At 46.2% G+C, this 25983-nt stretch overlaps 1 protein-coding gene across 1 annotated transcript in view; it reads left to right on the top strand.

The window, feature by feature from the left end:
* AKNA (AT-hook transcription factor) overlaps positions 1 to 22179 on the top strand; it is a 77813-nt gene extending 55634 nt beyond the window's left edge. The window contains exons 13-22 of the mRNA XM_067471880.1: positions 1127 to 1233; positions 3122 to 3357; positions 3606 to 3753; positions 4450 to 4620; positions 7777 to 7889; positions 7991 to 8104; positions 9667 to 9807; positions 11552 to 11671; positions 13400 to 13577; positions 16002 to 22179. Coding sequence (XP_067327981.1) covers positions 1127 to 1233; positions 3122 to 3357; positions 3606 to 3753; positions 4450 to 4620; positions 7777 to 7889; positions 7991 to 8104; positions 9667 to 9807; positions 11552 to 11671; positions 13400 to 13577; positions 16002 to 16269 — 1596 coding nt within the window. The 3' untranslated portion in view covers positions 16270 to 22179. The remainder of the gene's footprint in view (positions 1 to 1126; positions 1234 to 3121; positions 3358 to 3605; positions 3754 to 4449; positions 4621 to 7776; positions 7890 to 7990; positions 8105 to 9666; positions 9808 to 11551; positions 11672 to 13399; positions 13578 to 16001) is intronic.
* The last annotated feature ends 3804 nt before the right edge of the window (positions 22180 to 25983 follow it).

The raw sequence follows: 25983 nt of genomic DNA, 5'->3' as shown, positions 1-25983 counted from the left end.
AATAAACAATAAACTACAATAATAATAAACAATAAGGGTTTGTGGTGGCACAGTAGGTTAAACCGTTGAACTGTTGAATCTGCTGATCTGAAGGTTGGCAGTTTGAAGCTGCGGGTCGGGGTGAACTCCCACTGTTAGCCCTAGCTCCTGCTGACCTAGCAATTCAAAAATATGCAAATGTGAGCGCAGTGTTCCCTCACCTATCGCAGGGGTTCTGTTCTAGGAACCCCCGTGATAAGTGAACAACCGCAATGTAGGGACGCTATACTGTATATGTACAGTATAGCTCCGCCCACTCTTCTCTCCCCCTCCTGGATACACAACCAGGAGGTGTCTACGGACAACAGTCTTCAGGTTGGAAATGGAGAAAGAGCACCTCCCCATGGCCGGAGTTGAGCATTGACTCCAAAAAACCGGAGATGAAAGGGGAAGCCTTTGCATTTGACTTGCGTAATTGTATGTTGTTGTTATTTCACTGTATTAAAAGCATTGAGGAGCCCACAGTGGCGCAGTGGGTTAAACCGCTGAGCTGCTGAACTTGTTGACCGAAAGGTCACAGGTTCGAATCTGGGGAGCGACGTGAGCTCCCACTGTCAGCCCCAGCTTCTGCCAACCTAGTAGTTCGAAAGCATGCAAATGTGAGTAGATCAATAGGTACCGCTCCGGCGGGAAGGTAACGGCGCTCCATGCAGTCATGCCGGCCACATGACCTTTGAGGTGTCTATGGACAATGCCGGCTCTTCGTCTTAGAATGATGAGCACCAACCCCAGAGTTGGACATGACTGGACTTAATGTCAGAGGCATTGAATGTTTGGTTATCTGTATATGTTGTAATCTGCTCGGAGTGCCCTCGGAGAAAGACAACAGAATATAAATAAAGTGCATTATTATTATTATTATCATCATCATCATCATCATCATCATAAATGATTAATATTATACTTAGAATTAACTAGTTTCTCCACCATTCTCAGAATAGACAACAGAGGGTTATTTTGGGACCTCCAAATAGGAGTATAAATAATAATCATAACAATAATTGTTGTTGTTGTTCTTGTTGTTATGTGCCTTCCAAATTGCTTCTAATTTATGGTGACCCCAGGTCTGTCTCTTTTTCTGCTGCAGGATCTCCGCATTGTGTCCCCAGAGACGGATAGTGGATTTGTGGGATCTGAAGCAAGCAGGGTGTCCCCCTTGGCACAGAGGCCTAAGCAACGCTCATCCCATTTGAGGTAGGATACCTTCACATCTCCGTCTGTCTTGCCTGCCATTCCTTCAAATTTTGTTACACAGTGTAATTGACATTTTGCTCTTCCTTCCAAACTGTGGCATAGCTGGCTGGGAATCAGCTGCATTAAGATCACTACTGACCAAAAAGTCATGAGTTCGAAGTGAGCCTGGGTCGGAGTGAGCTTCCGACCAATTTGTGTAGCTTGCTGTCGACCTTTGCAGTCCGAAAGACAGTTGCATCTGTCAAGTAGGAAATTTAGGTAACGCTCATGCGGGGAGGCTAATTTACGACGCCATAAAAATCTCCAGCAAGCATGCAAAGAATGAGGAAATACTTCATCGGTGTCACAAATGGATGGTGCAGCGACAGCGCAGCTGGCTGGGAGTCAGCTGCATTAAGATCACTTTCGACAAATTTGTGTAGTTTGCTGTCGACCTTTGCAGCCCGAAAGACAGTTGCTCTCTCAGACTGAAGCCTCTCTCACACTGAGGCCTACCTCACACTAAGGCCTTTCTCCCACTGAGGGCTCTCTCAGGTTGAAGCCTACCTCACACTGAGGCCTATCTCACACTGAGACCTACAGCACACTGAGGCCTTCTCACACTGAGGGCTCTCTCAGGCTGAAGCCCCTCTCACACTGAGGCCTACCTCACACTGAGGAAATTTAGGTACTGCTTATGCGGGGAGGCTTATTTACGACGCCATAAAAATCTCTAGCAAGCATGCAAAGAATGAAGAAATACTTCATCGGTGTCACAAATGGACGATGAAGCGACAGCGCAGCTGGCTGGGATTCAGCTGCATTAAGATCACTTCCGACCAATTTGTATAGTTTGCTGTCGACCTTTGCAGCCCGAAAGACAGTTGCTCTCTCAGGCTGAAGCCTCTCTCACACTGAGGCCTACCTCACAATAAGGCCTTTCTCCCACTGAGGGCTCTCTCAGGCTGAAGCCTACCTCACACTGAGGCCTTTCTCCCACTGAGGGCTCTCTCAGGCTGAAGCCTCTCTCACACTAAGGCCTACCTCACACTGAGGCCTTTCTCCCACTGAGGGCTCTCTCAGGTTGAAGCCTACCTCACACTAAGGCCTTTCTCCCACTGAGGGCTCTCTCAAGCTGAAGCCTCTCTCACTCTGAGGCCTACCTCACACTGAGGCCTTTCTCCCACTGAGGGCTCTCTTAAGCTGAAGCCTCTCTCACACTGAGGCTTACCTCACACTAAGGCCTTTCTCCCACTGAGGGCTCTCTCAGGTTGAAGCCTACCTCACACTAAGGCCTTTCTCCCACTGAGGGCTCTCTCAGGTTGAAGCCTACCTCACATTGAGGCCTTTCTCCCACTGAGGGCTCTCTCACGCTGAAGCCTACCTCACACTGAAGCCTACCTCACACTGAGGCCTTCTCACACTGGGGGCTCTCAGGCTGAAGCCTCTCACACTGAGGCCTACCTCACACTGAGGCCTTCTCACACTGAGGGCTCTCTCAGGCTGAAGCCTCTCCCACTCTGAGGCCTACCTCACATTGAGGAAATGTAGGTACTGCTTATGCGGGGAGGCTTATTTACGACGCCATAAAAATCTCCAGCAAGCATGCAAAGAATGAGGAAGTACTTCATCAGTGTCCCCTGGTGGCCAGAATACCCTCATGAAAAAGCTGGAATGTTAAATAGCCTCTGTCTGTCTGTCTATATATGTTGTGTGTCTATGGCATTGAATGTTTGCCATGTACATATGTACTGAGTCCCCTGCAGGGTGAGAAGGGTGGACTATAAATACTGTAAATAAGTGAATAAATAGAATTTTCGGAAGTTATGTTATGGAAGGCAATGGGCACCAAACCCCCAATGGAGCCAAAGCCTTCAGACCCATGCCACTCAATCTGTCTTTTGTCCAGGTCCCATGGGATCATGGGAGAATCGGCTCTGCAGGATGGAGCCCAGCAACCAGCTCCTCAGCGGAAGAGACCCACCGTGATGGAACCGCTAAGAGCAAATGTCTCATTGAGGGACCGATCTTCGGAGGATGGTCCCCAGAGACGAAGCCTTCCCAAAAGAGGCCCGTTCCGTACTCGCTCCGTTCGGCAGCAGACAAACAACATTGCAAGTGAGATGGAGCCCGGCACCGAGAGCTGTGAGTTGATTTCCTTTAAAAAAGTGCCCCTTCTACTGTTTTTTGTGGGTCTTGGAAGTCCTATGTGCCAAGTTTGGTTCAATTCCATTGTTAGTGGAGTTCAGGATGCCCTTTGTAGGTGAACTATAAATCCCAGCAACTACAACTCCCAAATGACAAAATCAATTTATGAGGTTCATCCTAAGGTACTTTTCTGTTTTGTCAAATATTGTTTTGTTGTTTAATACTAATGTCTCCCTTGTCGCCAGCTCACACCAACTCAGAGCCTGAGGTGGAACCACCTAGAGAACGTGGCACATGCAACCCCCCGCCGAATGAGTTGAAGCGCTCTGGGTCTCCCAGTTCCTCCTCTCTGACCTACGACGACAGTCTTCTTGACTCTCGCTTGAAACGAGAGTAAGTGTGCCCAGGGAATGGAAGAGATGCACGGGATGGGTGGGAAGAAGGACATTTTTGGGTGGCATCGTGGGTGTCTCGCCAGGTAGGCGACCTTGGACGAGTCGTATTCTCTCCGCATCAGAGGAGGGCAATGGCAAGCCTCAGCTTATCAAACCTTGCCAAGAAAACCCTGTGATAGGTTTGCCTCGGGCAAATGCAACCATGCCTGAATGGAGGTGGAAGAGAATGCGATTTTAAGGACCTAGATTTGGGATTATAGGGGAAGAAACCCATCCGTCTTCCAGCAAACACACATATGTTGTTCCATCGATATAACTAAAAGACCTTGTAAATAATAGAAAGGTTATGTGGATGCTGCACAATATTATTATTATTATTATTATTATTATTATTATTATTATTGGGTTGATGTGAGTTTTTCAGGCTGTATGGCCATGTTTGAGAAGCATTCTCTCCTGACGTTTTGCCCACATCTGTGGCAGGTATCCTCAGACGTTTTGAGGTCTGTTGGAAACTTAGCAAGTTGGGTTTATATATCTGTGGAAGAGTGTCCAGAATGGGAAAAAGGACTCTTGTCTGCTTGTTGCAGATGGCCACCTTGATTAGCATTGCAGCTTCAAGGCCTGGCTGCTTGCTGCTTCCTTGAGAAGATTCCTTTTGATCGATTCTGTCTTGTTTTGTTCCTGACTCCAGCCAAGCGATCACGGCTTTGCAGAACGAAGTTTCACACCTGCGGCAAAGTCTGGACGAGACCCTCCATGGGCCCTATGGCTACCCAAAGCACTTCTCCTCCCCATGCTCCTCTAAACTCCAGGCGCCACTCCAAGCCATGGCCTGCTTTTCCACAAGGACCAAACCGGTTCAGTAAGTAATAGTCAGCTCTATTGCCAAAGTCTGATCCTCAAGCTCTAACCCTAGAACTCAACAAAAAAGCTCCTGTTTGGTAGCAGATTTCCTATGAAACAGGTGAGGTGGTAGTCAGGGTGGATTCCAGCATATATATACAGACACAGACAAACATTCAATGCCTTTGAAACAATGAAACAAATACACAGACAAAGGCAAAGGTTTCCCCTCTCATCTCCAGCTCTGGGGGAGGTGCCCATCTCCATTTCCAAGCCTGCATTGTCTGTAGACATCTGGTTGTGTGGCCAGCATGACCGCATGGGGCGCCATTTATCTTTGTGTAAATGTTTTACATGGATGGAACAAGCATGCTCCCCTGAGGCAGGCTGTTCTGTTTTCACCATCTGCTTCTCTGACCCTGGAACTCAACAAAAAAGCTCCTGTTTGGTAGTAGATCTCCTATAAAGCGGGTGAGGTGGTAGTCAGGGCAGATTCTAGCATATATACATACAGACACAGACAAACATTCAATGCCTTTGAAACAGTGAAACAAAGACAAAGGCTTCCCCTTTCATCTCTAGCTCTGGAGGCAGTGCTCATCTCCGGCTCTAGGGGAGGTGCTCATCTCCATTTCCGAGCCTGCATTGTCTGTAGACACCTCCTGGTTGTGTGGCCAACAAATACACAGACAAAGGCAAAGGCTTCCCCTTTCATCTCCGGCTCTGGAGACAGTTCTCAACTCCGGCTCTTGGGGAGGTGCTCATCTCCATTTCCAAGCCTGCATTGTCTGTAGACACCTCCTGGTCATGTGGCCAACATGACCGCATGAAGCACCTTTTACCTTTGAGTAAATGTTATACATGGATTGAGCAAGCACGCTCCCCTGAGGCAGGCCGTTCTGTTTTCACCATCTGCTTCTCTGGCCGTGGAACTCAACAAAAAAGCTCCTGTTTGGTAGCAGATTTCCTATGAAACAGGTGAGGTGGTAGTCAGAGTGGATTCCAGCACATATATATATATGTGTGTGTGTGTATATATATATATATATATATATATATATACACACACACACACACACACACACACACACACAGACAAACATTCAATGCCTTTGAAACAATTAAACAAATACACAGACAAAGGCAAATGCTTCCCCTTTCATCTCCAGCTCTGGGGGGAGGTGCTCATGTCCATTTCCATGCCTGCATTGTCTGTAGACATCTCCTGGTCATGTGGCCAGTATGGCCGCATGGAGCGCCATTTACCTTTGTGTAAATGTTATACATGGATGGAGCAAGCACACTCCCCTGAGGCAGGCCATTCTTATGTTTTCACCACCTGCTTCTCTGACTCTGGAATTCAACAAAAAAAGCACCTGTTTCGTAGTAGATTTCCTATGAAGCGGATGAGGTGGTAGTCAGGGTGGATTCCAACATATATATACAGACACAGACAAACATTAAATGCCTTTAACACAATGAAACAAATACACAGACACAGGCAAATGATTCCCCTTTCATCTCTGGCTCTGGGGTAGTTGCTTATCTCCATTTCCAAGCCTGCATTGTCTGTAGACATCTCCTGGTCATGTGGCCAGCATGACTGCATGGAGTCAGGGTGGATTCCAGCATATATATACATACACAGACAAACATTCAATGCCTTTGAAACAATGAAAAAATACATAGACACAGGCAAAGGCTTCCCCTTTAATCTCCGGCTCTGGAGGCGGTGCTGGTCTCCAGCTCTGGAGGGAGGTGCTCATCTCCATTTCCAAACCTGCATTGTCTGTAGACATCTCCTGGTCGTGTAGCCAGCATGACCACATGGAGCGCCATTTACCTTTGTGTAAATGTTATACATGGATGGAGCAAGCACACTCCCCTGAGGCAGGCCATTCTTATGTTTTCACCATCTGCTTCTCTGACTCTGGAATTCAACAAAAAAGCTCCTGTTTTGTAGCAGATTTCCTATGAAGCGGATGAGGTGGTAGTCAGGGTGGATTCCAACATATATATACAGACACAGACAAACATTAAATGCCTTTAACACAATGAAACAAATACACAGACACAGGCAAATGATTCCCCTTTCATCTCTGGCTCTGGGGTAGTTGCTTATCTCCATTTCCAAGCCTGCATTGTCTGTAGACATCTCCTGGTCATGTGGCCAGCATGACTGCATGGAGTCAGGGTGGATTCCAGCATATATATACATACACAGACAAACATTCAATGCCTTTGAAACAATGAAAAAATACATAGACACAGGCAAAGGCTTCCCCTTTAATCTCCGGCTCTGGAGGCCGTGCTTGTCTCCAGCTCTGGAGGGAGGTGCTCATCTCCATTTCCAAACCTGCATTGTCTGTAGACATCTCCTGGTCGTGTAGCCAGCATGACCACACGGAGCACCATTACCTTTGTGTAAATGTTATACATGGATGGAGCAAGCACACTCCCCTGAGGCAGGCCATTCTTCCGTTTGCACCATCTGCTTCTCTGGAACTCAACAAAAAGCTCCTGTTTTGTAGCAGATTTCCTATGAAGCGGGTGAGGTAGTAATCCTTTGTGATATTATAAATTGTTCTCAGGTGAAGGCGATGATTTACAGTATCATGGAGCTCTAGGTGGCATAGCGGGTTAAAGCACTGAACTGCTGAACTTGTTGACCGAAAGGTCGCAGGTTTGAATCAGGGGAGCGGCGTGAGCTCCCGCTGTTAGCTCCAGCTTCTGCCAACCTAGCAGTCTGAAAGCATGCAAATGTGAGTAGATGAATAGGTACCTCTCCGGCTGGAAGGTAACAGCACTCCATGCATTCATGTCAGCCACATGACCTTGGAGGTGTCTACGGACAATGCTGGCTCTTTGGCTTAGAAATGGAGATAAGCACCAACACCCGGAGTCGGATATGATTGGACTTAATGTCAGGGGGAAACCTTATGCTGCTGACAGGTCTATGAAGACAACTCCTGTAATTTGCTGCCTTTCAAAACCATCTTCTATGCGCTGAGTCAGGTTGAGCACTTGTGATGTCCAGCTTTTCCCTTTCCTGAAACCAGCTTGGTGTGGGATCAGACATGGATCTATTCTTTCCACAATTCTGCGCAGAATGTTAAAAAGAGATATATGATGCATAAAATCATTCCTCATGTATCCCTTCTCTTTCAATCTTCAGGAAAACCTCAGGGAAAAACGCAGTCGAATCTGAGAGTCTACCTCCAACCATCAATTCAGAAGAGCGGTTGAGGAGAACATCACTCCCCCAAAGTGGGACTCAGGAAAATCCCAGTAAGTAGCAGACATTTGGTTGGCGTTTGGTTAGTGAGCAATGATGACATAACTCCAATGACACACAGAACTTGCGTCATCCCTTCCTTTCTTGTTTCCAGCCTCATCTGAGTTGGATTCCTCTACGCCAAAGTCCCAGAAACAAAGGCAAAAGGAAGCCTCTGCTTCTAAAATGAAGCCCTCAAAGCAGACCATTCTACGAGGACCTTATACAGGTAATAAGAAACAACTTCGCTTCTCTAATGGAGAGCTTTCTAGGAAGGATGCAAGAGGGAGCATCAGGGTGAACAAGGCAAGGTGGAACAGTTCTCCATACTTCTAAATGTTTGATTTCAGTTTTTGTTTGTTGAGAATGCGTGGCACAAAAGGAATTCTATGGAATGCACAGGGAATCTTGAATTCTATAGACATTTTTGGTCTATGGCTCACGAAAGACTCAGCCAGCATGGTTAATTCCAATGGATATGTGAGCCACGGCCCCTAAGTAGTTTCCTTTGACCAGAAGCTGGGCATTGCAAGTGCCTCTGGTGTCGCTGTGGGAACTTCCTCCATTGGGCATGTGGCAGGGCTCAGACTGCATTGTAGTAGGTGGTCTGTGGATTGCTCTTCTCCACACTCGCATATCGTGGACTCCACGTTGTGGCCCCATTTCTTAAGGTTGGCTCTGCATCTCGTGGTGCCAGAGTGCAGTCTGTACAGCGCCTTCCAAGTTGCCCAGCCTTCTGTTTGCCCAGGAGGGAGTCTCCCATCCAGTGTCAGCCACTGATTGAGGTTCCAGGTTTTACCCTGCCACTTTTGGGCTCTTGCTTGCTGAGGTGTTCTTGCAAATCTCTCTTTAGATCTTAGGAAGCTATTTCTTGATTTAAGGCGTTGGTATGCTGGTTGGTATCCGAACAGAGGATGGGCAGGATATGTCAATGTCTCTCTACTTTCATTGCTGGCTGCTACTTCCCTGCGGATATCAGGTGGTGCAATACCGGCTAAACGGTATAATTTCTCCAGCGGTGTTGGGCATAGACATCCTGTGATAATGTGGCATGTCTCATTAAGAGCAACATCCACTATTTTAACATGGTGAGATGTCTTCCATCCTGGGTATGTGTATTCAGCAGCAGAGTAGCAAAGCGCAAGGGAAGATGTCTTCACTGTGCCTGGTTGTGATCCCCAGGTTGTGCCCGTCAGCTTTTGTATGATATCATTTCTAGCACCCAGTGCTAGAAATAGTCACAGTGCTCTTTAAAAGTCATAGCACGGTCCAGAGTGACTCCAGGTATTTGGGTGTGATGCAATGCTCCAGTGGGATTCCTTCCCAGGTAATCCTTCGAGTTCGAGATGCTTGTCTGTACTTAAGAAGGAAAGCACATGTCAGTGTTTTAGATGGATTAGGAATCAGTTGGTTTTCCCTGTAATAGGTAGTAAGAGCACCTGAAACTTTGGAGAGCTTCTGTTCAACCATTTCAAAGTTCCCTGCTTGAGTGGGGATGGCATGATCATCAGCATACATGAAACTCTCTGTCCCTTCTGGCAGTGGCTGGTCACTTGTGTAGAAGTTAAACATTGATGGAGCAAGCACACTACCTCTGAGGCACACCATTCTTCTGTTTCCGCCATCTGCTTCTCTGACCCTAGAACTCAACAAAAAAGCTCCTGTTTTGTAGCAGATTTCCTATGAAGTGGAAATCAATACACACACAGATCCCATGCATTCATTGTGTCTGTTCTACTTAGACTACCAGTAGGATCAAAAGCTTGAGTTTCTTTGTGGTTGCTTTTGTAGGGACGCCGTATGCCTTTACAAACCCAGAGCCCCAAGAACCACGGATTATCAACAGCACTTCCTCCTGTTCCCATTGCCAAGAAGCCCAGTCACACCTTGGAAATGTACTCACAAGTGACCCAGGCAGCGATGAGACTGAAGGTACCAATTCCGCTGAAGTTATCTTCTCATAGCCTCCAAAACAGTGGTTCCCAACCTTTTTTGGACCAGGAACAACTCTCCAACATTAGTACCAAAAAGGTTATGGATGTGTTTTTGGTCAACTTTAGATTCGGTTTGGTTATTTGGGAGTCTGATTCAGAAAACTGCATTGGATAGACCACATCAGCTCTAGTTTCTGATAGAGAACATATGCCACCCAGTAGTCGCCATCTGCTCACACACAGAAAACCATATCTAATCATGGAATCGGGTGTCAAACAGGGATGTGTTATTGCCCCAACTCTATTCTCCATCTTCATCGCTATGATACTTCACCTTGTTGATGGGAAGCTTCCCACCGGAGTGGAAATAATCTATCGGACAGATGGCAAGCTATTCAACCTCAGCAGACTGAAAGCCAAAACCAAGGTTACAACAACATCTGTTATAGAACTCCAGTACGCTGATTACAATGTCGTCTGTGCGCATTCAGAAGAAGATCTACAAGCCACTCTAAACACCTTCGCAGAAGCATACGAGAAGCTCAGCCTGTCACTGAACATTGAGAAAACCAAGGTGCTGTTCCAGCAGTCACCAGCCAATCCCTCTCCAATGCCAGTAATACAGCTTAATGGTGTAACATTAGAAAATGTGGACCATTTCCGCTACCTTGGCAGCCTCCTCTCCACCAAAGTCAACATCGACGCCGAAATACAACACCGCCTGAGCTCTGCAAGTGCAGCATTTTCCAGAATGAAGCAGAGAGTGTTTGAGGACCGGGACATCCATAGGGATACCAAGGTGCTTGTCTATAAAGCTATTGTCCTCCCAACCCTGCTCTATGCCTGTGAGACATGGACTGTCTACAGACGTCACATGCAACTCCTGGAACGATTCCATCAGTGCTGCCTCCGGAAAATCCTGCAAATCTCCTGGGAGGACAAGCGGACAAACGTCAGTGTGCTGGAAGAAGCAAAGACCACCAGCATTGAAGCGATGGTCCTCCAACATCAACTCCGCTGGGCCAGCCAGAATTCGAGGAGGCACGAGTGGAGGGTGAAAGAGAGAAACGTGCCAGGAGGAAGGCGCGTCAAGCCAACCCCGACCGAGACCGCCTTCCACCTGGAAACCAATGCCCTCACTGCGGAAGAAGATGCAGAGCAAGAATAGGGCTCCACAACCACATACGGACCCACAGAGAAATCCATAACGGAAGACCATCTTACTCGTCCAACGAGGAATCTCCTAAGTAAGTAAGTAAGTCATCTAGAGCTGTTGTGGTCTATCCAATGCAATTTTTCTTAATAAACATGAGACGACACAATCCTAGTTGTTCTTACTCTGTCTGAGATGGCAGTTACTCTCCCATAAGTGTCTTTAGGGCTGTAGCCAAATTGATAGTGCTTTCTTCAATACTGGTGAAGGAGAAAGAGGACCACCTAACATGGGCCAACACACATTTTGGGGCATCAAATGTTAGACCTGTTTTGGGGTATATTTAACATGCTGATTCCAAAACTGGCACCAATTTTCCCGTATCATTTCTATTTTTCGAGATACAGAACATATATATATGTCTATCAGTCTTCATCTGCTCGCCCATAGAAAATCATGATTGACATATCTAAGTCATTAGAGCTGATGCAGTCTACCCAAGACAGTGTTAAATGGCTTTTTCCTGGGGCGATCTAATAACTTTAGTGGCTCATATTAGACTCAAATGCGGTTTCCCCTTTTGTTTTAGGTGTTGACTCTCAAAGGGATCCCTTTGGACCATCTCAGCATACAACTCAGAAGAAAATAGAAGCACCAAGATGCCTTTTCTGCAAGGAAACTGGGAAGCACAAAACAAATGTGGTGCATGGTGAGGGAATGCACCCATTTATTTATGTATTTATATTTACAGTATATATATTCCGCCCTTTTCACCCCGCAGGGGACTCGGGGCGGATTACCATGCACATATACATAGCAAACATTCAATGCCATTAGACATACAACATATATAGACAAACACAGAGGCAATTTAACATTCCAGCTTTCCAGCATCATGAGGGTATGCTCAATTCCAACCACAAGGGGAGATGCTGCTTTCACCATCCACTTGTGACACCTGAGTCCTTGATGGAGTACTTCCTCATTCTTATGCACGCTGCTGGAAGGTTTTATGGTGTCATCAATTTATTAAATTAACCTCTATGCATAAAGCAGTACCTAAATTTCCTACTTGACAGATACAACTGTCTTTTGGGCTGCATAGGTCAACAGCAAGCTAGGCTATTAATGGTCGGGAGCTCACTCTGACCCAGGCTGGCTTCGAACACATGACCTCTCGGTGAGTAGTGATTTAATGCAGCTGGCTACTAACTTGCTGCGCCACAGCCCAGTCCACAGGGGCACGTACATTACATGATGATGATGATGATGATGATGATGATGATGATGATGATGTCTCCAGGCAGGAAGAACTGAAGAGCCAGTGAGCGCCACCCGGGCTAAGGATTTCTCCAGGCAGCAAACAATTCAAAGGGAACAAAAGCCAGGCTACATATAATAATAATAATAATAATAATAATAATAATAATAACAATAACAACAACAACAACAACAACAACAACAACAACAACAACAACAACAACAACAACAACAACAACACTTTATTTTTATTCCACCCTATCTCCCTGAGGGGACTCAGAGCAGATTCCAGCATATACAGACCCAGGCAAACATTCAATTCCTCGAAACAATGAGGGAAAGGGAAAGGCTTCCCCTCTATCTCTGGCTCTGGAGGTGTTGCTCATCTCCATTTCTAAGCTGAAGAGCCTGCGTTGTCCATAGACACCTCCAAGGTCATGTGGCCAGCATGACTGTATGAATGTTGCTTACCTTCCCACAGAAGCAGTACCTATTGTTCTACTTACATTTGCATGTTTTTGAACTGCTAGGTTGGCATGAGCTGGGGTTGATAGCAGGAGCTCACCCTGTCCCGCCGTTCAGCAAGTTCAGCAGCTCAGCGGTTTAACCTGCTGCACCCAAATACATTGTTACTGTGTAACTTCAAATCATTTCTGACTCTAAAACAAGATTTGTTCTGTGTTTGTCGTTGCCTTTCTCTGAGACTTAGGGTGTATCTACAGTGTAGAATTAATGCAGTTCAACACTACTATGATAACCTTTGGTTAATTAATCCCTTAGGAGCCCCTGCTGGCACAATGGGTTAAACCCTTGTGCTGGCAGGAGTGCTGACCGAAATGTTGGTGGTTGAAATCCGGGGAGTGGGGTGAGCTCCCATCTGTCAGCTCCAGCTTCTCATGCAGGGACATGACAGAAGCCTCCCACAGGATGGTAAAACATCCGGGTGTCCACTGGGCAATGTCTTTGCAGACCATAATTGACTTGCAGTATCTCAAGTTGCTCCTGGCATGAAAAAAATAAATAAAGACTTCGAAAATGTCAGCCACAGATGCAGGCAAAACGTTAGGAGAAATTGTTGTTAGAACACAGCCATACAGCCTGGAAACCACACAACAACCCAAAGACTTCGTTCTCGGCGAGACAGATTTACAACCTGTTTTCTCATTTCCCATCTCAGGACAAAACCATCCAAGAGAGGACACCCTGGCTCAGGACTTTGGAGCACAACAGAAACCTGTCAACCGCCGTCCATCACGACAGCCAGGCCTCTGGCACACTGCAGTCTCACCACAAGCTCCCACCATTGGTTACATCCCCACCGTTCCATTGGCAACTTATCCTTTGTCATCTATAATGTAAGAAGAGTTCAAATGTCTTTGCTTAGGGTGTTTCAGAAAGGTGGCCTTCTGTTGCACTCTAGCCTTGAGACACCTTTTCACCCAACACCACACCAGAGTCCAGTAGTACTAACTACAGCAGTTTATTGAGGAAAGTAGGTACTTGAGAGCTGAAACAGGAACCTGAACCTTTTGGCAATGTTGTCTCCTATGAGAGACACCACTTAATTTAAGCCCAAGCCTGACAGAGAACCTATGAGGTCATGCCTCATACACCTGGGTTTTAAGGAATTCCTACGGAGTCTCTCTGACCACCTAATTAATCTATTCTTCACTCCCTCCATGCAGAGACCTAATCTGATATCATGGGAAAACTCCCCATCAGCTGAAGGCTGATTACCATGAGAAATGGTACAACATTGGAATCCAAAACATCCTCTGTTTCTTTACACATAGACTTCTCAGTTGGAAACCCATCATCCACCTCGTCCTTTAAGTTGGAAACCCATCATCCACCTCGTCTCAGGCCTTCCTCTCTCTCTCTTATCTCCATCCTATAATTCCTTCCTTCTCTCATTCATTCCTCCCTCCCTCCCTTACCTCCCCCTTTCTCCCTCCCTCCCTCCTTCTTTCTCTTCCATCCTTTCATCCTTCCTTCCATCCCTCTTTCCTCCCTCCTTCCCTCTAACTCTTTCTCCTTCCTTCCCTTTATCTTTCCTTCCTTCTCCATCCCTCCCTTCCTTCGCTTCCATCCTTCCCTTTTTCCTCCCTCCTTCCCTCTCTTTCTCCCTTTCTTCCATCCTTCTCTTCCTCCCTTCCTCCTTCCTTCTCTTCCTCCCTTTCTTCCACCCTTCTCTTTCTTCCTTCCTTCCTTCCTTCCATCCATCCATCCATCCTTCTCTTCCCTTCCTCCCTCCCTTCCTTCCATACTTTCTTCTCCTCTTCTCTTCTCTTCCTTCCATTCATCCTTTCCTTTCCTTCCTTCCTTCCTTCCTTCCTTCCTTCCTTCCTTACTTCTTTCCTTCCCTTTTGTCTTTCCTTCCTTCTCCCCTTCCCTTCCTCCCTTTCCTTTCATCCTTCCCTCTTTCTTTCCTCAACTCCTTCCCTCTCTCTTCCTTCCTTCCTTTCATCCTTCTCTTCCTCCCTCCCCCCTTCCTTCTCTTCCTCCCTTTCTTCCACCCTTTTCTTCCTTCCTTCCTTCCTTCCTTCCTTCCTTCCTTCCTTCCTTCCTTTCTTCCTTCCTTCCTTCCTTCCTTCCATCCATCCTTCTCTTCCCCCCTCCCATCCTTCCTTCCTTCCTTCCTTCCTTCCTTCCTTCCTTCCTTCCTTCCTTCCTCTCTTCTCTTCTCTTCTCTTCTCTTCTCTTCTCTTCTCTTCTCTTCTCTTCTCTTTCATCCTTCTCTTCCCCTTCCTGCCTTCCTTCCCTCCCTTTTGTCTTTACTTCCTTCCCCCTCCCTCCCTTCCCTTCCTTTCCATCCTTTCATCCTTCCCTCTTTCTTTCCTCCCTCCTTCCCTTTCTCTTTCTCCCTTCCTTCCATCCTTCTCTTCCTCCCCTCCCTCCCTCCCTTCCTTCCATCCATCCATCCATCCCTCCCTTCCCTTCCCTTTTCTTTCTTTCCTTCCTCCCATCTCTTCCTCCCTCCCTTCTCTTTTTCCTTCCTCTTTTCCTCCTGGGGAATGTTTAGCTGGGAAAGAAGATGGTTGAGAGGGAACATGACAACTATGTTTCAAGATTTCAAAGGGTGTTCCATTGAGGAGGAGGAGGAGGAGGAGGAGGAGGAGGAGGAGGAGGAGGAGGAGGAGGAAAACTGACTTTCTGCTGCTTTAGAGGCCAGGGAACAAGGAAACAATGGGTTCAAATGGCAGGGAAAGAGATTCAACTGAAAAAATGAGGAAGAACTTCCTAGAGAGTGGCCTAGGCTGCTTGGGAGTGTGGTGGAGTCTCCTTCTCTGGAGGCTTTTCCACAGAGGCTATCTCTTGGGAGTGCTTTGATTGTGCCTTCCTGCATGACAGGGGATTGGGCTGGATGGCCCTTGGGAGTCGCTTCCAGCGCTAGGATTCAATGATTCTGGATCAGGAGTAGGCAATATGGAATCTAATTGCTACACTTTTTCTCTCCCATCCACCATCTCATCCTGACCAAGGCCAACCCTTTTGGGATCCAAACATTTCCCATCTTTCCTTCACTTTCTGCATCCAAAAGAGAAGAGGAAGGGGATGAAAGGACAGGGAGGGGGCTTGAGGAGAACCCCCTCCCTCCATCCCAGCCCACCCACCCCACTCCGGCCTGCTATACGGCCCCCAAGTTAGAAAGTTTGCCCATACCTGGTCTAGAGTGATTGTATCCGCCTTACATTGCATTACTGTGTGCACCATGCTGACATCCCATGTTCTCACCCTCATGGACCAAATTTCACCTTCTCTCCGTTTCTTCTTTCCAGATACTGTCCTCCTGTCGCAACTACCTCAACCTCTCCCTCTCCAGTTGGTCTCCCAGTTTATGCCCCTGGCAGTTTCCAGTTTGGACCGCTGAAAGCATGGCGGAGACCGAATCTCGACTCCGATGACAGCTTACAGGATCTGAACTGGTCCCTGAGCCGTGCGGTGGAAGTAGCCAAAGACATGAAGTTGACCGCCCGGCGCATGAGCAGGACATTAACTTGGGAACTGAACAAAGCCAAGAGTCTGCGAGGATCGTGCCTCTTCTGAAAATCCTCTGAGCATTACTGGAGTGGCCAAAAGAAGGAAGACCAAGATGCATAGTATCTGAAGGGATATGTGTCCGTAGGTAACTGTGGAGCCCTATTCTTGATCCGCATGTTCCCCCGCATTGAGGACATCCATTTCCAGATGGAAGGTGGTCCCAGTCGGAGTTGGCTTGATGCGCCTTCCTCTTGGCTCCCTTTCGCTCTCCATTCGTGCCTCTTTGAATTCTGCAGCACTGCTGGTCACAGCTGACCTCCAATTAGAGCACTCAAGGACCAGAGCTTCCAGTTCTCGGGATCTATGCATTGAAGCAATGCTCCTCCGCCATCAACTCCGCTGAACTGGCCACGTTGTCCGAATGCCCAAAGATCACCATCTCCCAAAGCAGTTGCTCGAATTCTGCAGCACTGCTGGTCACAGCTGACCTCCCATTAGAGCACTCAAGGGCCAGAGCTTCCCAGTTCTCGGGATCTATGCATTGAAGCAATGCTCCTCCGCCATCAACTCCGCTGAACCGGCCACATTGTCCAAGTACCCAAAGATCACCATCTCCCAAAGCAGTTACTCGAATTCTGCAGCACTGCTGGTCACAGCTGACCTCGACTTAGAGCACTCAAGGGCCAGAGCTTCCCAGTTCTCGGGGTCTATGCATTGGAGCAATGCTCCTCCGCCATCAACTCCGCTGGACTGGCCACATTGTCTGAATGCCCAAAGATCACAGTCTCCCAAAGCAGTTGCTCTAATTCTGCAGCACTGCTGGTCACAGCTGACCTCCAATTAGAGCACTCAAGGGCCAGAGCTTCCCAGTTCTCGGGGTCTATGCACTGAAGCAATGCTCCTCCACCATCAACTCCACTGAACTGGCCACGTTGTCTGAATGCCCAAAGATCACCGTCTCCCAAAGCAGTTACTCGAATTCTGCAGCACTGCTGGTCACAGCTGACCTCCAATTAGAGCACTCAAGGGCCAGAGCTTCCCAGTTCTTGGGGTCTATGCATTGAAGCAGTGCTCCTCTGCCATCAACTCCGCTGGACCGGCCACGTTGTCCGAATGCCCAAAGATCACCGTCTCCCAAAGCAGTTACTCTACTCAGAACTCAAGAACGGAAAATGGAATGTTGGACAGGAAAAGAGATTTAAACATGCCAAGTAGTACGGGAGAGTCCAAACAAGGTTTGAGGGACGACTTATGCTTCAAATGGCATCTCTATAACTTCTCCATCATAGAATCCGTGGCCAAGAACATATTTGATGCCTTAACTATGTTGTTTGAAGGAGAGTCTTGCAATCGCATGGGGACAGCAATGGAAGCCATCCCACTCAGAAGAGAAGCCCACTACCTACAAAGTTGCTAAGGAATTAGTGAGTTGAAATTTATGGTTTTGTTGTCATCTGCTGTCACTACTCCTTGCTCTGAAATGGGATTGCTACTGGCATAAGTGAGACATTTGCTGGTCTAAGTCACCAACAGGATTCCAGCTTGCGGAATGGCACTCCGACCCTACAAGTGGCAGCACTTCTTGTATCTTGAAGTCAGCTCTACTCGCACTTTCTGCCTCTTTCCCAAGCACAAAAGGATGTCACATTGCTTTCATAGGACACAAACGAAGAAAGTAGGAGTAACATAAGCGCATTCACTCTTCATCTCCGAAAATGAACCCTCAGGAGTGTGTATGTGTTGTCTTTGTATATGCATTGCCTCTGAATCCTCCTGAAAGTGTTCGATCATGGTGCAAATCACCCTATATATTCATATATAAGTCTAGAAATTTTAGCCAAAGGCCCTATCTTTAAAAAAAAAAAGTCTGCTTATTTATTTTTTTCTGTGTCAGGAGCAAAACTGCAAGTGGCTTCTGGTGTGAGAGAATTGACAGTCTGCAAGGACATTACCCAGTGGACGTCCGGATGTTTTACCAGCCAAGTTCGGTTGGCTTGTGTCTTAAAACTCCTTTTGTTAGATCATCAATGGTCAGTCAAGGAGCAGACAGGCTTTGAAGCTGGAGCTGACAGATGAGAGCTCACCCCGTTCCCCAGATTTGAAAAAAAAATGTTCAATTACCTGTCTCCTTTTTGTTGGGAGGTTTTAGCTGGCCCTGATTGTTTCCTATCTGGAATTCCCAGCAAACACCTCCCAACAAAGGATTCCCCCTGGCAGGAAGCAGACAGGCTTTGAAGCTGCAAGGCTATTCAGTGCTAATCAAGGTGGCCAGTTGCAATATTCACACTTGCCTCCAACAGAGAAGAGTTTTTTCATCCACCTTGGACATTATTCCACAGATATATAAACTCCACTTACCTAGTTTCCAACACCTCTGAGGATGCCTGCCATAGATGTGGGTGAAACATCAGGAGAGAATGCTTCTAGAACATGGCCAGACAGCCCGGAATACTCACAGCAACCCAAAAAAGAAACCATCTCTGAGTAGTATCAAAAAACAAAAATCTTTGTCCGTTCTGGGAGAACCTTTTAAAAAGCACTAATACCTTTATTGTCTCCATTATGGCACCATTTCTGTGCCCTTTTTCAATGCCTGGATTGGGAAATAGTGGCAATGGTCTCCTAAGGCAGTATTAGTGCTTTCTCCTCTCCATAGACTGACCCTCAACTGATCCACAAATTGCTTGAACATCAATAACCTTGACCCAAAACCCTGCTTTCAACTTATACATGGTTGACTTATACATGAGTATATATGGCAGACGATCCTCCAGATATTGAACCACAACCCCCAGTTGGGGCTTCCAGGAGCTGTCATCCAAAAATACCCAGAGGTACACTTGATTCCAAGCGAGCTGGTTGAGTTGACCAAATCAGTTGGAATGCTTGCCTTTTTAACTCAACCTGTAGGATGAAATGTGTCTTAGAATTCCATTTGTTGAATCATCAGTGGTCAGTCAAGGAGGGTAACCTGGTCCTCCAGAGCTCCACTTCGCTCATTCTCAATATCGTGAAGAGTGATATGGATTCATATCTCATCCAGTGTTGGCACTCAGTCAACTGCATGTTCTAGGTTAGGTTGACTTGTGTCTTAAACTCCTTTTGTTGGATCATTGATGGTTAGTCGAGGAGGGTAACCTGGTCCTCCAGAGCTCCACTTCGCTCATTCTCAATATCGTGAAGAGTGATATGGATTCATATCTCATCCAGTGTTGGCACTCAGTCAACTCCATGTTCTATGTTAGGTTGACTTGTGTCTTAAACTCCTTTTGTTGGATCATTGATGGTTAGTCGAGGAGGGTAACCTGGTCCTCCCGAGCTCCACTTTGCTCATTCTCAGTATTGTGAAGAGTGATATGGATTCATATCTCATCCAGTGTTGTCATCCAGGCAACTCCATGTTCTACGTTAGGTTGACTTGTGTCTTAAACTCCTTTTGTTGGATCATTGATGGTTAGTCGAGGAGGGTAACCTGGTCCTCCCGAGCTCCACTTTGCTCATTCAGCTTCATAGTGTCTTCTCAATATCTTGAAGAGTGATATGGATTCATATCTCATCCAATCAACTCCATTTTCTATGTTAGGTTGACTAGTGTCAGATCATCGATGGTCAGTCGAGGAAGATAACTTGGTCCTCCAGAGCCCCACTTTTGCTCATTCAGTTTAATAGTGACTGTCTTCTCAATATCTTGAATTGTGATATGAATTCATATCTCATCCAGTGTTGGCACTCAGTCAACTGCATGTTCTACGTTAGGTTGACTTGTATCGTAAAACTCCTTTTGTTGGATCATCGATGGTCAGTTGAGGGAAACCCGGTCCTCCAGAGCTCCCCTTCCAGGCAACTCCATGTTCTATGTTAGGTTGACTTGTGTCTTAAACTCCTTTTGTTGGATCATTGATGGTTAGTCAAGGAGGGTAACCTGATCCTCCAGAGCTCCACTTTGCTCATTCTCAGTATCGTGAAGAGTGATATGGATTCATATCTCATCCAGTGTTGTCATCCAGGCAACTCCATGTTCTACGTTAGGTTGACGTGTGTCTTAAAACTCCTTTTGTTCAATCATTGATGGTTGGTCGAGGAGGGTAATCTGGTCCTCCAGAGCTCCACTTTTGCTCATTCAGCTTCATAGTGTCTTCTCAATATCTTGAAGAGTGATATGGATTCATATCTCATCCAGTCTTGGCATTCAGTCAACTCCATTTTCTATGCTAGGTTGACTTGTGTCTTTTGTTGGATCATCGATGGTCAGTCGAGGAGGGTAACCTGGTCCTTCAGAGCCCCAGTTTTGCTCATTCAGCTTCATAGTGTCTTATCTTGAAGAGTGATATGGATTCATATCTCATCCAGTCTTGGCATCCAGTCAACTCCATGTTCTACGTTAGGTTGACTTGTATTGTAAAACTCCTTTTGTTGGATCATCGATGGTCAGTTGAGGAGGGAAACCGGGTCTTCCAGAGCTCCGCTTCCAGGCAACTCCATGTTCTACATTAGGTTGACTTGTGTCTTAAACTCCTTTTGTTGGATCATTGATGGTTAGTCAAGGAGGGTAATCTGGTCCTCCAGAGCTCCACTTTGCTCATTCAGCTTCATAGTGTCTTCTCAATATCTTGAAGAGTGATATGGATTCATATCTCATCCAGTGTTGTCATCCAGGCAACTCCATGTTCTACGTTAGGTTGACTTGTGTCTTAAACTCCTTTTGTTGGATCATCAATGGTCAGTCGAGGAGGCTAACCTGGTCCTCCTTTGCTCATTTAGCTTAATAGTGTCTTCTCAATATCTTGAAGAGTGATATGGATTCATATCTCATCCAGTCTTGGCATTCAGTCAACTCCATTTTCTCTGCTAGGCTGACTTGTGTCTTTTGTTGGATCATCGATGGTCAGTCGAGGAGGATAACCTGGTCCTTCAGAGCCCCAGTTTTGCTCATTCAGCTTAATCGTGTATTCTCAGTATCTTGAAGAGTGATATGGATTCATATCTCATCAAATGTTGGCATTCAGTCAACTCCATGTTCTGTGTTAGAGGTGAGAACTGGATGCCCCTCTGTCTCTACCTGGGCTAAATCCCCGGTTATTGCCTCCCTTTGTTGCGTACTCTTCCTCGGTAATAACTTTTGCCATCTTGGCCACATTCTAATGTTATTTGAACATTAGGACATTCTTTTTGCACAGAAGGTACTTACTCTCTTCTTGTTCTTTCCATATTTACTTGCTTGAAGGAATCTAATAAATCTGAAGGAATATCTTGATGCTCTCAGTGGTACTGTTCTTGTTCCTGTTGCAGATCAATTTCCAGATTTTTTCTGGGAAAGCCATCTTTGGAGGAAGCATTGGCCCACCACGGATGAAGCTATAGCAGATCCTAGTCTTTCTACATTATTGACGACTCCATGTTATCACTAGTATGTGTGAATCAAAGAAATGGATTGGTCACCGAGTTGAAGAAGTGGCCTATATGGACTTTGCGGATATACTCTTGGAGCAATACTTACCTCAGGTCTCATATGTTTCTGAATGAGTGAGAGATCTAGTTTCCAAAGCCTTTGAGGGCTTTGGTTTGTGATGGTGTCAGGATGTTTGCCACTCTGTGGCTTCAGCTCAGTTGGTGCCTGGTTCCCTTATTATGTCCATGATATATATATATATGTATATGTGTGTGTGCCTTCAATAATGGTTGTCAATTTTTAGACAACACCATGAGTTTCCTAGCCAAGATATTTTGCCATTGCTTCTGAAAAACAGCCAGCCACGAACATTTTGTGAAGCCAGCCACGTATGAGTTTGCAGAGAAATGTGTGTGAGTTGTTTCAATTTTTTCCCCCTGGAATTATTGCAACCCAAACTGTGAAAGAGCCGAGCTCGTAGCATTTACAGCATTCCTTTTTCCTTAAAATCGTTTGGAAGAGTCTTTCCTATAAAGATGTTTATGTTTTTTTGCTAAATAAATGATTTTTTGCTGTTTATTTTTAAACATTTGTTGTGAGAGTTAAAGATGTTTATTAGAGGTGTGCAAAAAGACGTTACTCCTCGTAAGTCGTAAGAAATTGGTTATATTTGTGCATAAAAAGGTAAAGGTAGTCCCCTGACATTAAGTCCAGTCCTGTCTGACTCTGGGGTGTGGTGCTCATCTCCATTTCTAAGCCGATGAGCCGGCGTTGTCCGTAGACACCTCCAAGGTCATGTGGCCGACATGAATGCATGGAGCGCCGTTACCTTCCCGCCGGAGCGGTACCTATTGATCTACTCACATTTGCATGTTTTCAAACTGCTAGGTTGGCAGAAGCTAGGGCTGACAGCGGAAGCTCACGCTGCTCCCCGGAATCGAACCTGCGACCTTTCGATCAACAAGCTCAGCAGCTCAGTGCTTTAACCCACTGCGCCACCGGGGGCTCCATATTTGTGCATACGAAGCAATATTAGAAACATGCATGAAAGGTTGCGGGGGGAATTTAGAAGTCAAAACACTCACCAATATTTTTTTGTTATAATTCTGTAACATTCGGATGCTTCCCAAGCTCAGTTTAATTTTTGGTATAGGCATTAAGAGGCAATTGCTAGCATTGAAATCAGTGGTCCCCAACCTGTGGTCCGTGTACCACAAGTGGTCCCCAAGAACTAAAATATGGTCCACAGCCTCACCATTACTACACCGTTACATCAGCTCTAGATTATTAAATATGGTTTACTGTGGGCAAGCAGATGGCAACCAATGGGTGGCATATGTTCTGTATCAGAAACTAGAGCTGATGTGGTCTATCCAATGCCATTTTCTGAATCAGCATCCCAAATAACCAAACCGAATCTAAAGTTGATCAAACAATTTGTAACTCTTTTGGTACTAATGTTGGAGAGTGGTCCCTGGTCAAAGGGGTCCCTGTCCAAGTGGTCCCTGGTCTAGTGGTTCCTCTTATAATGCCTAGGCTTACTAAGTATGGTTTTCTGTAAGCGAGCAGATGGCAACTACTGGGTGGCATATGTTCCGTATCAGAAACTAGAGCTGATGTGGTCTATCCAATGCCATTTTCTGACTCAGCGCCCCAAATAACCAAACCGAATCTAAAGTTGTTCAAACACTGATTTGGTACTAATGTTGGAGAGTGGTTCCTGGTCAAAGGGGTCCCTGATCAAGTGGTCCCTGGTCAAATGGTCCCTGGTCAAGTGGACCCCGGCCAAATGGACCCCGTCCAAGTAGCCCCTGGTCTAGTGGTCCCTCTTATAGTGCCTAGGCTTATTAAGTATGGTTTTCTGTAGGTGAGCAGATGGCAACTACTGGATGGCATACGTTCTGTATCAGAAACTAGAGCTGATGTGGTCTATCCAATGCCATTTTCTGAATCAGCATCCCAAATAACCAAACCAAATCTAAAGTTGATCAAACACCGATTTGTAACCCTTTTGGTACTAATGTTGGAGAGTGGTCCCTGATCAAGTGGTCCTGGTCAAATGGTCCCTGGTCAAGTGGTCCCCGGCCAAGTGGTCCCTGGTCTAGTGGTCCCTCTTACAGTGCCTAGGCTTACTAAGTATGGTTTTCTGTAGGTGAGCAGATGGCAACTACTGGATGGCATACGTTCTGTATCAGAAACTAGAGCTGATGTGGTCTATCCAATGCCATTTTCTGAATCAGCATCCCAAATAACCAAACCGAATCTAAAGTTGATCAAACACCGATTTGTAACCCTTTTGGTACTAATGTTGGAGAGTGGTCCCTGGTCAAAGGGGTCCCTGATCAAGTGGTCCCTGGTCAAGTGGTCCCTCTTATAGTGCTTAGGCTTATTAAGTATGGTTTTCTGTAGGCGAGCAGATGGCAACTACTGGATGGCATACGTTCTGTATCAGAAACTAGAGCTGATGTGGTCTATCCAATGCCATTTTCTGAATCAGCATCCCAAATAACCAAACCAAATCTAAAGTTGATCAAACACTGATTTGTAACCCTTTTGGTACAAATGTTGGAGAGTGGTCCCTGGTCAAGTGGTCCCCAGCCAAGTGGTCCCTCTTATAGTGCCTAGGCTTATTAAGTATGGTTTTCTGTAGGCGAGCAGATGGCAACTACTGGGTGGCATACGTTCTGTATCAGAAACTAGAGCTGATGTGGTCTATCCAATGCCATTTTCTGAATCAGCACCCCAAATAACCAAACCGAATCTAAAGTTGATCAAACACCAATCTGTAACCCTTTTGGTACTAATGTTGGAGAGTGGTCCCTGGTCAAAGGGGTCCCTGATCAAGTGGTCCCCGGCCAAGTGGTCCCTGGTCTAGTGGTCCCTCTTATAGTGCCTAGGCTTATTAAGTATGGTTTTCTGTAGGCGAGCAGATGGCAACTCCTGGGTGGCATACGTTCTGTATCAGAAACTAGAGCTGATGTGGTCTGTCCAATGCCATTTTCTGAATCAGCACCCAGCAGGGAGCTATTCTCTCTCCTCTATTATTTAACATCTATATGCGACCGCTTGCCCGACTGGTGCGGAGCTTTGGGCTTGAGTGCCACCAGTACGCTGATGACACTCAGCTCATTCTGAGGATGGAGGGCCGGCCGGACTCTGTACCCAAAAATTTCCATCAGTGCCATGAGGCCGTTACTGAATGGTTGCATGCCAGCAGGTTGAGGGTGAACCCAGCGATGACGGAGATCCTTTGGCTGGGCCGTCCGGGTGGGAGGGAGATCCAGCTGCCTACCCTGGTTGGCGAGACACTACGTCCATGTTTTCATTCACTGGACCAAATCTGGCACAAATACTCAATACATCCAAATTTGAATTGGTGGGGTTGGAAGGGATTGATTTTGTCATTTGGGAGTTGTATTTGCTGGGATTTATAGTTCACTTACACTCAAAGAACATTCTGAACTCCACAACCATGGAATTGAACCAAGCTTGGCACACAGAACTCCCATGACCAACAGAAAATACTGGAAGGGTTTGGTGAGCATTGATCTTGAGTTTGGGAGTGGTAGTTCACCTATATCCAGACTCAAACAATGATGGATATGGACCAAACTTGGCACAGATACTCAATGTGCCCAAATGTGAACATTGGTGGAGTTTGGAGAAAAAAGACCTTGACATTTGGGAGTTGTATTTGCTGGGATTTATAGTTTACCCACAATCAAAGAACATTCTGAACTCCACAACCATGGAACGAAGCTTGGCACACAGAACTCCCATGACCAACAGAAAATACTGGAAGGGTTTGGTGAGCATTGATCTTGAGTTTGGGAGTTGTAGTTCACCTATATATAGAAAGCACTGTGGACTCAAACAATGATGGATCTGGACCAAACTTGGCACTGATACTCAGTGTGCCAAAATGTGAACATTGGTGGAGTTTGGAGAAAATAGACCTTGACATTTGGGAGTTGTATTTGCTGGGATTTATAGTTCACCTACACTCAAAGAACATTCTGAACTCCACAACAATGGAACGAAGCTTGGCACACAGAACTCCCATGACCAACAGAAAAAAACTGGAAGGGTTTGGTGAGCATTGATCTTGAGTTTGGGAGTTGTCGTTCACCTATATATAGAAAGCACTGTGGACTCAAACAATGATGGATCTGGACCAAACTTGGCACTGATACTCAGTGTGCCAAAATGTGAACATTGGTGGAGTTTGGAGAAAATAGACTGCATATTTGCTGGGATTTATAGTTCACCCACAATCAAAGAGCATTCTGAACTCCACCAACAGTGGAATTGAACCAGGCTTGGCACACAGAACTCCCATGACCAACAGAAAATACTGGGTTTGATGGGCATTGACCTTGAGGTTTGGAGTT

This window comes from Anolis sagrei, chromosome 11, assembly GCF_037176765.1.
Source record: "Anolis sagrei isolate rAnoSag1 chromosome 11, rAnoSag1.mat, whole genome shotgun sequence".
NCBI classification, from domain to species: domain Eukaryota; kingdom Metazoa; phylum Chordata; class Lepidosauria; order Squamata; family Dactyloidae; genus Anolis; species Anolis sagrei.
This window is presented reverse-complemented; position numbering and strand designations above follow the sequence as displayed.